The sequence below is a fragment of the Acanthaster planci genome, linkage group LG21 (genome assembly GCF_054643075.1).
Source record: "Acanthaster planci isolate LZ-2023a linkage group LG21, COTS_SCS, whole genome shotgun sequence".
In the NCBI taxonomy this organism is placed as follows: domain Eukaryota; kingdom Metazoa; phylum Echinodermata; class Asteroidea; order Valvatida; family Acanthasteridae; genus Acanthaster; species Acanthaster planci.
Window position 1 is genome coordinate 1,891,172 of NC_141797.1, and position 15,184 is coordinate 1,906,355.

Consider the following 15,184-nt stretch of genomic DNA (forward strand, 5'->3'; position numbering starts at 1 on the left):
TTCCCGGGTGTTCGCTCGTTTGGCTGGCACACTTTACCTGACCCCGGAACGTTCTTCACAGAGCCTCAACCACACCGTGGGTACCACACACATTTCGTCAACAACGCTCTTACATCCGTCATCTGAACAACAATCTTGAGAACTTGTCTACCTCGTCGAGGTACGTATAAACTGGATTCCCCATTGCCTTCGGGTTCTTTCTTGTGGATAAGCACCTTTACAGTACAGTGTACCTTGTGAGAAGGAAGATATCCTGGCCAGTATGCAGTATTACAGTACTTACCATAAAGGCTTAAATTAAATTTCTTTCCTCATCAATAAACTATAGAAATGTTTTCCCTGAATAAACACACTTTGATGATGACGAATTTTCATTGTTGAACTGTTTACAGTGTAGAACTGAAATTCAAGCTGGAGCAGATCAAACTCAAGCAAGGCTGTATCAAATTTTGACCTCTGTGTTTATTCAAAGTTCAGAGAAAACTGTTGTTTGTAACCGTTGACAGTGATGTTATTTCATGGTCAGGTTCCATTTTTATGAAACTAGAGTCAAACTGTCTATAGACACATATACCGTAAGTCAGGATGAACTTCGACCTTCAGTTAATTTGGGAGTTACGAAATCATTCTTAGCCTTGGGGCAGCCACATTTGAAGTAGAATCAGCTGTACGCTCAAAATTTGAAACTTCTGTAGGCAAGAGTGAAGCATTAAAATTCATACCCAGTGCGTTTTTTTTTACTTGATTCTTTTCGGGGTTAATCGAATGTACTGCGTGGTATATAGTTCAAGACAGGAGAATCGGGGGCTATTGCTTTGTTGCAATTGAGGATTTCATCAGTTGGAGTAGCTAAAGACAAAAGGCCTAAAAAACTACGACAGATTTTTTTAAACTACTGTTAGATTATCGTTATATGATTACTGTCTTGTGGTGTCGGTACGCAGACAGTTCATCCTTTCAACACACTGTAGTTAATGTACCCCAGTTCCACTGGACCCCGGCATCAATCTTAATATTTGTCCACAGGGCAGAGCAACCCGTCTATTAATTGGTTTCGCTGGTAACCCAACAAAAGTATTATAAATAATGGAGGGTTTTCAGTCACTTGCAGTGCAATAGTTTCACACGTTGAAATGAGTTTTGATACACTGAAGAGTGTAATCTACGGTGGTTTACGCACAATGTAGGAAAAGCTGTTGTCGCCGGACAACACAATTGCGGACAAATTGTACAAAAAGACAAGACAGGTATCAATTTGGTGGCAAGAAAACCCTCAATAACTGACACAAAAACTCCTTTCTGTGAGTGTGTTTGAAGCACCAGCTGCATGTGTATTAAAGTGCAGGAAAATGTCCGTTCAAATATCCATTGTTCTGCAAGACCTTGTTGTTCCGAATAAACAACGTTAATTGTTTGCTTGGCAATTGTTCTGTTCCCTGGACAAAACATTTCTGTTTCCTGAACACGATTGTGTTATTCTATGAACAAGATTTGTTGTTTCCTGAACACAACTCTGTTATTCCATGAACAAAATTTGCTGTTCCCTGAGCACAATTGTATTGTCCCTACAACAATTTTTGTTCTCTAAAGAAGATTAGATGTTTCCCCTACAACATTTGCTGTAACCTCGCCAAAATTGGTTGATCCCTTAACTAAAAGAAAATGCTGTTCCTTCAAGAAATATTTGTTAATCTCTTAACAACATTTGTTGTGTCCTGAACAAAATCTGTTTTTCGAAAATGCTGTGCTCCTTTACAACCACCTACTTCTCAGCAACGGTCAAACAAGACAAAATAAACTGAGAGTTAAGCAATGATCGAGCACTGGAGCACGTACTGTACATAAGTAATACTTTTAAAGAAAAAAATACGTGTGTGTTTATCTCGTCCTTCAGCCGCGCTCCCACTAGATCTGTAGGGACGCCGGTGTTAGGTACTAAGGAGAAGTAAAGTGAGTGATGAAACTTGGGGGCCCTGAAGTATGCAAGGGAGAAGATAACATCAACCTAAGACTGTGGGTTTTTGGAAGCTAGTGTTTTGACTTGGGCAAAGGCATGATGAAACATGGTATTATACTTGAGGACACTGGTTTTGTTGTATTTATCAGAGGACATTCCAGCTGCTCCTTGCTCCTTGCTTCCGGTGCAACTATCCAAAAACATTTCCCATGAAAACCAAGAGTATACAAATTTGAACACGATGCTTTTATACGGCTACCAACATTTTGCTAGGTTTTTGCTGGGAATGTGGTTGAAAGGAATTGATGGAATTTTGATGGATGAGAGAAGCAGATGGTTAAAATTGTGCCGTTAGCAGATACTCCAAGCACCTCCATGAGTAGTCTCATTGGTTGCTGAGATCCTATTGCTAGAATTTTTCCCTTCGAGGTAAAAATCCTTTCTTCAACATGATTCCAATATTTACGTTGCCACGGGAAGTTCTTATTAAAATGTCTTGTATATGAACACTTAGCTTCTACAAAGCAGAATTGGAGTCAAAAAGATCGTTACGTTTTCTGAGAAATGTAATGCTTTTTAAAAATCGTTTTTTTTGTTATGACCGTACTTTGAATTTTTTAATTCATTTTCCAAAATCGAATGAAATCTTTCGTACCTAATATATCTTTTTGGATGAACTTTTACAAACCTACCATGTTTTTAAGATTCGAATGAAAATTTTATGACCCAACATGTTTTGTAGATTCGAATAAAAGTTTGTAGACATGACACGTTTTTAGGATACGAATAATTTTTTGGACCTAATACGGTTCAAAGATTCGAGTAAATTTTTTCAGACCTAACATGTTTTCAAAATCCGAATGAAATTTGACATATCTAACGTTTTCCAGGTTCGAATGCATTTTCCCTGACAATAAAAAGCCCCAGGTTTCGAGTTCCGCAGAAAGTATCCGAATTACGAAAGCATCCAACTTTAAAAAAACATCAGAATATTGAAAAAGCATTTAGATTGAGAAAGCATCCGATCTTTTTGACGGTGTTCGGCCCGATGGTACCCGAAGCTGCCAATCTTTTTCGACGATTCGGCTGTGTTCGGTATGCGCATGTGCAGTCAACTTTGGAATTATTCCCGCTCCCTTAAACAAATGGGCAGTCAGTAATACAAGCTTCAAATTTCCAATTAAGTCAGGCGACTACATACGACGTCTATGGGGACCAAATATACCTGATATTTGGTCCCCATAGACTGTGCACCCATTAAGTTGGTGTATTTGCGCATGCGCAATAGTGCCATAATGGTCGTCAGCCTAAAAAAATATATTGTAGCAGACGACAGTAGTGCGGGGGGTCAGTTGGGTACAGTTTGACCTTTGCGACAAAAAAATAGCAAAAGGTCACATTAATATGCATAAGTATAATAATTATGATCATAACATATGAAAAAGAATGAGGATAGGGTCAAAAAATATAGTACCGATTCACCTTTGGCAAGGGATATGCATAGGATAAAGTCAGAAAGTCTGGCACGGGTTGACCCTGGTCTAGGGGTGATGAAATAAGAAAAAAACATAGAAGGGGGTAAACATTTCGGTACAAATTGACCTTGCTTATGAAATTGCGGCACAACATGATGAAAAAGGATGAGTCAGCAGTGGTGTGACGTCATGGAAAAATACTGCCTAGCCTACAGGGAGATCCTAAGGTAATTAAGGAGTAGGAAGCGCCGTAGACAGCTCGTGCCGCCGGGTAATGAGAGGGACAATCCCTAGACAATGGACTGTACATAGTGGGTGAGCTGTGTCGGCGGATTATTGTGTTAATGATTACACTGTGCACGTTGGAAGTGAGCGTTGGCCCGTCTACCGTTCTTTCGTTTTGGACCATTCAAAACACATGTAGATATGTACGACGAGCGCTGTCCAATCGAAAGCAACCGAAAACAATGGAACCAGTCAGTACTGTACCAGTCCAATCAAATGCTAGCGCTTGAATTGATGAGGTATACACATGTATATATTTCAGTTTACGTGAAACTCAAATGCAGTTATAATGCATGTAAGCAGGAGAGGGTTGACAGTTTCGCAAGAGCGGCACATATCAGACATGTTGAGCACGTGTCCAAAAAAAAAGTATGAGCAAAGTCTTTGTGTGTGTTGCATCTTCACGTCGCAAACACGCAGCTATTGCACAATTGATTTTGAGGGCTGTGTCAAATGTAGAGCTTATGCTTTGTCGGATTCAGTTCATTAATGTATTGTAGAGGTGCCATATAGTCTGAACTTGCGTCAAAGCCATTCAATTGAAGACGTGCAGTAGCGTGCTCAGGTTTTTGGTCCGGGGTGATGTTCTCCCTATAACTATTACTCCCGTTCTTTTTTCGCCCCCCCCCCTAAAAAGTGGTACTGTTTGAAAGTTGTGGCACCAAATTCTGAAACAACGTCTTGATATATATCAATATATAATCAAGCAATCAGCAATGTGTCTTTGGGCCATATTTTCAAACATTTCTTTGATAAAATTAATGTAGCAATGCATATTATTCTTCTTATAAAGGGGTTGCTTTTCATTGGATCCGGCAAGCACAGTGATTCGGTCTGTGGATTTGACATTTGAAAGTGAAGACTACAAAACAAATTGATATTTATTAACTTTATATCAGCATCTTGGTTTCATTTCTTTAAGAATTTGTTATATTTCTCTAAATGCTATAACATAATTTACAATTTCACAAAGAATTAAAGCAAAGAAACTAATCGTCGTTTTCTCGAAGTGGCCGTCCAATCGACGGTTCACTAATAAAGGAATGATGAGGAGAACGGTTGCATCTTAATATCAATGAACATCGACGGTTAACCAATAAAGGAACGACGAGGACAACGGTCGCATCTAAATATCAATGAACATCGACGGTCTAAGGTAACTGCATTCGAAAAATTTGAACGAAGAAAAGGAATTCACCGCTTGAAAAAAAGGGATGTCGGCAAACAGACGTTGATTTCTAAATTGCCTGAAATTCCACGACCAATAAAGTATAATAAATTAATGTTTCTTTGCACGTATAAATAGTTGGTCGTATAGTTACAAAGGGTAGCATATATTTTGCATTTTAGTGTTAAAGGTTGGCTAATATAACAGGAGGGATTAAGAAAGCATGAACGAAAAGTCACTAATATTTACTTTCAAGTACTATTGTTTTGTGAATATTCATCATTTTGTTTGTATTTTTTCGGGGAAATCAGGGAAAAGAAAACCGTACAGCCAAGGAACTGACAAAGGCAAACCAAATGTGCAGCTTCACAGAAACACCCGGTTCAAATTGCAGAACAAATTCCAAAGGAAGGTCTATTCTTCATCCTGGTCAACGCCAGGGGGTAACGGAACAATAAAAATTAAAGTGCAGTAGCAAAGCTTAATGAATAAAAATGCTAAAATGAGATCCATTACTGAAAGGCCTACACTGAAAATCATATACCAGGCAAGATATGGGACGGAGGGGGTACCCCCCTTACCTGTTCAATCCCTGTACACACTCTAGACTATCGTTACCTAACACAACCCCCAGAAGTTTGTAAAGAATTCCTTAGATTCTGTCAAACAATGACCAACACAAAAGCGGGGGGGTTGTCTCCGTCCCATATCTTGCTTCAACTGGAAAATCACCCCGCTCTCAGCTGCAATCTTCAACATTGATTTGTCAGGCTGCGTGCTCTCACCTTACCTTTCAAACATCCCGCGCAGGCTCACATCATGGTGTTTAGACGAATAACGACCTCGGTGACGCCATTAGCTCCCTCTACGTTACTTGCATGTTTCGTGCCCTAATACTGAAGCTGCACGGAACACTCTGGGCCGTTAGTCCTGGTCGCAACTTAAAAATGCACAAGACTGTGTGCACTTCTAAGTGGTTAAAATGTTGTACACTCATTTTTCATGCTGGGTTCAGAACTTTCTCAGTACTGTGAAAGTTAATTGAATTTTCAACGTTCCACTTCGTTAATATTTAACACTTGATCAGTCGTAATGGGAATGCATGATTGGACACGTTCTGAATAGGAAGTCTCTTGTATTTCCTGAATTTCAATTGGATAATGACCGTCAACGGTCTAACGCATATACTAACGGTATAAAACGAAAGACACTACTCAACCTTTGGACACTAAAGGAGAGAGATTTGATCAATACGGGAAGAAGATTCTGTTGTCCCTAGCTGAATTTTTACCCCTTTGAATTAGATTGTTTTACGTAGATTACCTTCGACATTTACATGGTTTTGGCTCTGACAGAATTATTAAAATTCTTTGAACAGATGTTTTACGGCGGTTTAATACCCTGTACATGTATACGTTTTACAAATTCAGTCAGCGCGGAACGTTACTGTCGTTCTTTTTTGTGGAACCTAAATGTAAAATACAGCATTATATAAAATCAAAGATTATTGGGGGCAGCATGACGTCAGTTTGGGATTTTTAACATCTACCAAAGGGGTAAATTTACTTGTGCTGTGGAATATTGTGTAAAAGTTCTGGCCAATATCCGACCTTAGAATTATTATTCGATAGTCATACCGACAAGTATAACACAAAACAAATTCAGTGGACTTCACATATTGGTTTATTGTAGGTTTGTACTGGTACCGTTTTACCCCCGTTGTTCATTATTGATTTTTTACAATAATTATCTTAGTAAATTTAAGAATTACTACAAGGGTGATTACCGGAAGTTTGTTAACTTTGAAATCAGAGGCATTACATGGACTCATTCTGTTTGGAACCATTTTTCTCTACAAACTGTTATCTTTATGGCATGTTCCTCTTTGTCAGAAACAGTCCGGCAAATTTTTCAGCATGTTTAGGCAAAACTCTATTCAAGGCTTTGTTGACGTTCATGCCTTGATCAAGTTTTCCATCGAGATCATCCACAATGTCCTTTTAAGTTGCATTTTCCCTCAAATATAGGTAACTTGACAGGAACTCCTTATAGCTGTCGAAGAAGTCTTGTTTTTACTGCCATGAGGGTCTTTCTGTTTGCCTTCTGCCTGGCTTGATCTTCATCCATGCCTTCGTTGACGTACTTGTCATATTTTTCATCCCTCACCCCCTATGTGTCTCTAGCTTCAGCAAGACAATCTTGGCAGGCGGCATTGTCTTCCAAATCTGAACTGTCTTCATCCGAGGTTTCGTCATTGACCTCCTCAACAGAATCCGAGGTTTCGTCAGCTTCATTCATGTCTGATTCCTCCTCAACATGGATATTCTCCATGTGCCTCTCTAGATTAAACTTCTGTCCGAAGCATTTGTCACCCTGGTGACACGCATAGGGCTTGGCTGTATAAATACCATTCAAGTTGACCCTGCGAAGGATGACCTTTAAATGACACGAAACAACTGAAATCGTTCCATATATCTTAAATATACACGTATTTACTGTTTCTGGTTTGCATATTTCATTGTTTAATTTTTCATTGTTTTATTGTTCAAATTGGTCTTTTTATTGCTGAAGCTGCTCTTTGTATTACTCTTTTTATTACTCTTCTACTCTTTTCATTGTTCACATTGTTCGTTTTATCGTTCAAATGAATTTTTCTAATTGATCTTTTCATTGTTAAAATATACTCTTTTCCTTGCTCAAACGGATCTTTTATTTTTATTGTTCAAAATGAACTTTTTATTTTTCAATGGTCTTTTTAAGGTGTAAAGTGCTGTTTCATTGTTCAAATTGCTCTGTTTATTGCTCAAATAGTTCTTTTTATTGCTCTTTTCTTTACATAAATTGCTCTTTTTGTTGCTCAAATTGGACTTTTTATTGCGGGGGAAGTAAACGCCAAACCTACACCGTCCAACGAGATTACCAATGAGATTTTTAAACTTAATCCGTCTTCTAAGCAAATGTTGGTGAGCTTTGTCAAAAGCCCATCGAGTTTCAATTTTTTCATTGGTAATCTCATCTGCTCAATGTCTTCTAATTCCTTGCTTTACTGGTTACCTGACAATCGGCTTGCTCGACACCAAAGGGTTAAAAATTATAGTGACTCTTGTCAAATCTAGAGCTCACATTACTCCCACTTTGCAGCCGTTACACTAGCTCTATGTTTACGACCATATCAAGTTGTTGTAACTGGTTTTTTTTACTGTTGGCACGATTCTACCCCCAATACCATGTCAACTTGTTAACAATGTACAGTCCACCTAGGTGTTTAAAGATCTTCCGATTCCTTTTTCCTTTCTGTTCCTCATACTCCCAATTCATGGAGTGGTCGACCTTTTTGCAGGTCCCCATCTCTGGAATGAACTACCTTAATATTTGTTCTATCCCTTTAATTTCAGAGTTCGAAGTTGCGTTGGAATCCCACTTCTTTGTTAACAGTTATAGATTATTTAGTTATTTTTTCGTTTTTTCTTCTAGATCGTGCTCACTTTTATCTGTTGTGGTTGACAACAGGCAATATTTTACCAACTTTGCATAACTTTCTCTTTCCAGATGGCTTTCAGATGTGTAGTTGCTTTGTCTATCTTCCTTGTGCTGATTAAATTAGTGATTTCTTGCGAGCACTGCACAGAAATTACACGTGAGTAGTAATCCAAATTCATGGCTAAAATATATTACTTCACCATTCGCAGTATGTAGTGCCTCAAGGTCTGATTCCGACCAAAGTATATTGGTAGTTTGTCTTGTTTGATAAGCTCCCAGGCAGCACTAACAAAAGAAGTGGCTAGAAAATAAAGGTTAAGCATTGCTGGTGCTTTTGTTATTGTCGTTTAGTTGCCATGAATGCATACAACATTTCCTTGAGCCTGTTTTAGTGAGGCATTCTTTGATATGTGTTTTCAATGCACAATACTTTATACCAATATTTAAAGCTGATGATAGCACATATGAGCAACGATATTATCAGGAGTGTTTGTCTCTCAAAAACGGTATGCAGCTGACTGATCTACGATTATGGATCAGTGTATTGCTCTAAAAAGCCGTAACTAAGAAAAGCAAAGAGGGAGGAGAGGACACAGTCCAAAATTTCAATCAATAACCTCCTTCACATTATTCCTTTACCATACCGAAAATTAGACCTACCCTGATTTTCCCCTACTTTTGTGTCCCTTGGAATTCATTTGCTAGTTTTATGGCATGCTCTGAACCAAGCACTTAATCGTTATGTGAGAGCTACCAGTTTACCTTGCTTGCGTAGAATAAGTTCTGCATTAATGTTGAACGAGAGGCTCTACTTATAATATGAAGCAAGGTATGAGACAGAGAGACCCCCCCACACTTTGTGTTGGTCATTGTTTCTCTGGAGTCCGGGGAATTCGTTTCAGGGGGTTGTGTTAGGTAACGATGGTCTAGAGTGTATATAGCATGCTGGATATACAACTCATGCTTAATTAACATGCAGCGCTGTGAAATTAGGTGGGGTAGAGATACTTATCGCTGGTAAGATTTTAACATGTTTTTAAAAGACTGTAGTTAATTTTAGAATTTCGCCCTGTATTGTATCACTGTATACTCAGTGTTTGGCCCCGAAGGCTTATGGAAAAACCACAAGCGCAATCGGGTGGGACCAGTTCAGACGTCTTAACCACTCGACCACCGAGCTTGCCGGTGTCGGCTGGCACTAGTAAGTATGAGGTCGTGGGTTCGCAGCCCACCCGAGTACGTTTGTGATGTTTTCACAAGCCTTCGGGGGAAAACACTGAGTATACAGTGTGATACATTATAATATATGTGAGGAAGGGCAGAAATCCAAAATTAATTAACATCCCCCCGGTGCAGATCCTCATTCAAAACAAAGACTGTAGTTACAACGTTTCATTATTTCCAGGGTGGATCCAAAACATTTCTTTTTTATTTTGGCATACTTTCTCGGTGCCTGAAAATTAAACAATCTCCTGAGGGAGAGGGACATCCTTTAAGATGCTGTTTACGACGTTGTAGACCTTGGAATTAAAAGAGAAATTGACAGATAAAAATTCTACCGTTGTTTAATTAAGCGAACACAAAAAGCATACAAAATACGATGGTTGTGTTCAAAACAGAAGTCATTTTTTGAATAACCATATTATTCTTTGAGCCATTAAAGGTTTTCTTGTTCTGAACACAATTCTCAGTTTTTCAAAAGAAATGTATTCATTTAATTCCGATGGAAATTTCTCTTCGGCTTCGTAAATATTTGTACTATACCCATCCTTCATGGAGCTGTTTGAATCAGATTTTAGATTCGAGGAATAGAGTTTTTTCTATAACCACGACGCTTAATATCCACATGGCTAAACCGGTAGACAAGACTGTTTGGATTTGACGCCGTCTAAACGTGAAAGATGCTTAACCAAAAAAGGTCATTTAAAACTATTGCACCCAGTACTTTTCAAAATATTGAAATTAACTCTTACAAATGCAGGGCCTGGAGCAAGGGGGCAAATGGTTGTTAACGACACTATCAGCAACCTTCAAGCCATTATGAAAGGGGTCATTGGGAAAGACGTCAGTGTATTTCTGTTTCGCATCGCCTGTGTGGAGTCCAAGTTTGGTACGGATAAAAACACGTATCGCTCTGGCTACCATGGAGGTATCTGGCAGGTGGATGAGACAGCGTTCAACGACACTCAAGACACTGATAGCCATTCTAAGTTGAGTGGCAAGCATAAACTTATACTAAAGATCTGTGGAATTGACTGGGCCAAGGTTACCTGGAAGCACCTGAGGAAGCCCCTCTACTCAGGCATCGCTGCTTTGCTTTTTATGTCCAACAGACCATTTAACATCCCTGATGATCTTAACGGTCAAGCTGAGTATTGGAAGAAATACTACAATACAGCAAGTTGGAGTGGAACGGTGCAGAAATTCAAGGACGACGTTGAGGGACCAGATTGCATGTAGTATTTTAAGTTAATTGATATCATGTTTCATTTTTCATTATTCATTTAGTTCTTACTCAATGCTATAAATCCATTACACAGTGTACAGTAAGAAAGGCGAGGGATGTTAGTTAATTTCAGGACAACAATTAAATCACTTTCTTCACTCATGTTACTATTATTATACCATAACGGAATTGAGAATTAGGCGTGTGGTCATTAGCGCGTAGGTGCGACTCATGTTTACAAAAAAACGACATTACTTAGTATCTGCTTTTAATTTTACCATTTACGTACACAGAATTTCAGGATACAGTGACGTTTATTGTACTCAGATAGGAAAGTTCCTAGTTTTGTTCTTGTCTCTACATATCGTTTACATCATTTTTTACACAGAGACACATTTGAACCAAATAATAAATATTTTAGGGTTCACTTTTTGGGAAAATCACGGTATGTTATGTGTGGACGACAAATTGGTGAAATCAATATGACTTATTTAGTGAAATTGCTGAGCAACATCATCTTATGAAAATACATACTCTGGCATCTGACATCATTAAAACAATCTCTCAATACAATACTTTTAAAGAATGGTATGTTTTCCTTTACTATATTTCAATTTTGTTTTAAACTGTGGTCTTAAGGTCAAACCATAATCTCAACTCTGTGTTGCGGGTCAATGGTCTCACCAAATAAAATTCATTATTCTTGTAATCAGTTCAACCAGTAATGCCTTAGTTGCAGAGTTCCCATGTGATCGACCTTTTTATTTGAAGATTGAATGGCACATTTAATTTAGTTTATAAGACTTTGTTCCCAAAGACCTATCTGAATATCCCTTACACTGCCGTAACATGTTGGAAAAAGCTAAACAAGGCACAAGACGGTTACTTATTATGCAAGGGGCACGCTGTGTTTGGAACACATCCATTGGCTATCAGACACATGCCACCTGCGTCAGTGTACACGATTGGCCAAAAGTTTTATCATAGTAACATGCGTGTAATTTCATCACTAACGCCTTGGCCGTCGTATGTCAGAGAGCTAACCATCATGTTCACAACTGCATTCTTTTGATAGTAATAGGTGCCGTTTTTTCTTCCACCACAATCCCCACATTCACCGGGTATGTGACTATGGTTTGCTTCTTTTATTTTCCTTGGGACTCAGAATTTTCTCTGCAAGCAGTCGTATCAGCCCCCCCAAACCACGGGTTACAACTGGTCATATACTAGCACATTCAAGTTATGGAGGATGTGCAGAGGTTAAAAGAGTTTTGCTCTGGTGCTACCAGATACGCGTTGACTCAAAATTATATTTTTAACTGAGGTCTACATAAAGAGAGTGAGATAACATTAAATCTGACTCAAGAGTTTTTAATGATTAGCGACGAACAAAAGTGGCATCCAATTTAGTTTAGGATATTTTCAAGATGTATTTTTTTGCGTTGGGGAGATGAGCATACAGTGCTTATTAATATACGTTGGGTAAGGGCAAAACCGTTAATAAGCTAGCATATGACCGTTATATATAGTTTAGGATACTTTTAAAATGTGAAGGCTAAAACAACATAATAGCTGATTACATTACAAGATTCGCAAATGGGAGACAAAATGGATGATTCAATTCGTTTACTGTTATATGAACACCAACTATATGTTTAAGATAAATAACGAATAAAAGGCTCCTGGACCCCAAATAATAACAATGTCAAACCGTCCAAGCATTTTCTTTTCTTCTTCCTGCGTTACCCACAAAATTTCCTCCTTTTACCAAGTGCCTGCAGGGCTGGTTCCCGGCTCAAGAATATACAAACCCAGGATTTCCAAGCTTGCATCATTGGGTACTTTATTGGCTCCAAGTTTTATTCGAAATTTCAAGAAGTCTTTACCTTGCACAAAGCATTTTTACAAAGCTTTTATCATTGCGCCGAAACGCAGCCACAGTTATACCTAAGCACACGCAGCCTTACGATACTAAGGCGAGCGGTTACCCATACGGCATACTATTTTCTGTAAATAATGTATCTGGGATAAGCGTTTACGTACCACCTTAGAAACAATAAGCGTATATCCAACGTCCCCTGTATATTATATGTGGTTCACTGAAGTCTGCATTTGCAAAAACCTGATTTAAAACTAGCCTGTCATGGCATTCATAAGAGTGCTCACATTTATTTGCAAGGGGAAACCAATAGTGTTAATTTCATGGTTTCAAATCCGGGAATCTGGAAGCACAAACATCTATCGGTAGAGCGTTCCCCTGACCTATACATGCCGCAGGGGGCTAAAAATGTCCCAGGCCGATGTGGTTCAGAGTCTACAGGTGAATGATGAGGCTGAGACAAGGCAATCTACAGAACAAGTGTGATCATTATTGTAGTTTTGAGTGAAGAATAATACCCTGGGGAGATTTTCTTGCATCTGTTACCTTTTAAAAATTTATTTAGACTATCTTCAGACAGAAAGCTAACTAAAGTCTGATTTTATTTCGTTTCACTGTGTTAACCTTTTCCACAATACAGGATTGGATTCCCAATAAAGCTGTTCAAAACTGAACTCCCCACGCTGTCTGCCATTATATCATTGGCATTGAGAAAATACATACAAATAAAAAGAAAACCATATTGCAGTATACCAACACCAATTGCAAAAAAGAAAAAAAAAAGTGAGCTGCTGGATAGTTACTTTGACTATTACAGAAAAAATTATGATGAAACATTACAACGAAGATCTTACAAGAATCAAGGTACTTTTCTGAAGGTCCAAAGAAATTACGTCAATATTGATACAGCACTTTTGGAACAATCCGTTAATAATTGACCAAATGTTGATCGGTAGTACAATTTTGATGCTGGATGCTTACTTGTTTTCATGGCAGTTAGTTTCATGATAGTGCAGTGTCCAAACCAGTTGAAGGCAGGGTTTCCATTGACCTTGTTTTCATCTCGTTTATGAGCTTCAACTTCTCCTCACGCACGGCCCTGGCCTGCAGGTACTCAGATGCAGCGGTAATGAGCGTGTAAATGTACGGGTTTAAAGATGAATTGATGGGAAGGACGAAGACAACAAACCAGGCATACGCCTCTGGGCCAATGTGCACCGCCCCTGACTGGGACAAAATCCCAATAATGATCACTGGCATCCAACAGGCAAAGTCCGTACCCACTATCAGCGCCATCTTAGCAGCCATCTTGATCTCACGACTACGGTGCGCGGTTTTTCGGACCCTTTTAGCTGTGCGCTTGACCTTGACAAATATGGCAACATAGGAGCAAAGGACAATAAGAAAACACACCATGTTGACACCCAGAAACAGGACAATGGAATAGGTCCAAACTGGCTGACTGCCTTGTCCAATTTGCACGGCAACTGTGTAAGAACCCAGGGGATTTCTTATGTCGGCCTCTTGGACAATGTAACTCTCCGGTTTAGTCAACAGGGGGAGACCGATACAAACGTCCGATAGACCGTAAACATTAGAGTCATCTCTGGTGAGGATGGTAGGCCAAATGCTCAGACTCAAAGCAGCTATCCATATGGTCAGAACCAAGCCTGTGGCCGATTTCTCCCGGAATCTGACCCCACTGAAGGGGAAAACGATTGATAAGAAGCTATCGATGCTAATCAAAGTTACAAAGAACACCGAGGCTTCGCTGGATAGAACTGAGATCACCCCGGCTATCTTGCAGACCGGACTCGACCGCCACTCGCTCGGTACACTGGAGTACTTCTCACCAAAATACACATCAGCCCCCGCAATTATCAACATGTACACCCCCATCATGAAGTCAGAAATTGCTAAGTTGAGCACCAAGAATGAATATCTCTTCTTTCCTCCATTTGTTTTTCCTTGGCAACACCTCCAAACTATGACCACCGCGTTGCCGATGAGAGCGCTTAGGCCCAGAACCCACATAGCAACACGCAAGAGTTTGTTTTGCATTAGATTTCCACAGAGGTTCAGTGGAGGCATGGCCTCAGTAGTCTTGCAGTTCTCTAATTCAAAACCATTAACTGACGCAACAAAATCGCAGCATAACCGGTAGTTGTCAACGTACCTGTATTAGACCAAAGCTCAGAGACAATAAACATTTCCAAAATATTCTTACAGGATACGGTGCTTCTTGTTTCTAAAGGCCATGGGCGTTACCAGGATGTTTTCCATCGGGAAAGCACCAGTCGCTGCCAACGTGACAAACCACTAGCAGTGGAAATGGTCAATTTCAAGGTACAATGATTATTTAAGCATATTGCTGGTTTTAATTCTTATTCCCGTTTTAATTTCTTTCCCTTCAGCCTTTTCTACCCAACATCTTTTTTTCTGCTTTTCTAAGCAAGGAGGTGCATCTCTGCAATGTCCTCTGCCTCGCCTAAGA

At 39.3% G+C, this 15,184-nt stretch overlaps 2 protein-coding genes across 2 annotated transcripts in view; one reads left to right on the forward strand and one right to left on the reverse strand.

The window, feature by feature from the left end:
* Positions 1-12,521, forward strand: LOC110983155 (uncharacterized). The gene is made up of 3 exons (XM_087131285.1): positions 1-160; positions 8,435-8,522; positions 10,347-12,521. Exons 2-3 carry the CDS (start codon positions 8,435-8,437, stop codon positions 10,823-10,825), a joined length of 567 nt encoding a protein of 188 aa, XP_086987411.1. The 5' UTR covers positions 1-160; the 3' UTR covers positions 10,826-12,521.
* LOC110983154 (uncharacterized) overlaps positions 12,453-15,184 on the reverse strand; it is a 26,400-nt gene continuing 23,668 nt past the window's right edge. The window contains exon 25 of the mRNA XM_022242155.2: positions 12,453-14,866. Coding sequence (XP_022097847.2) covers positions 13,693-14,866 — 1,174 coding nt within the window. The 3' untranslated portion in view covers positions 12,453-13,692. The remainder of the gene's footprint in view (positions 14,867-15,184) is intronic.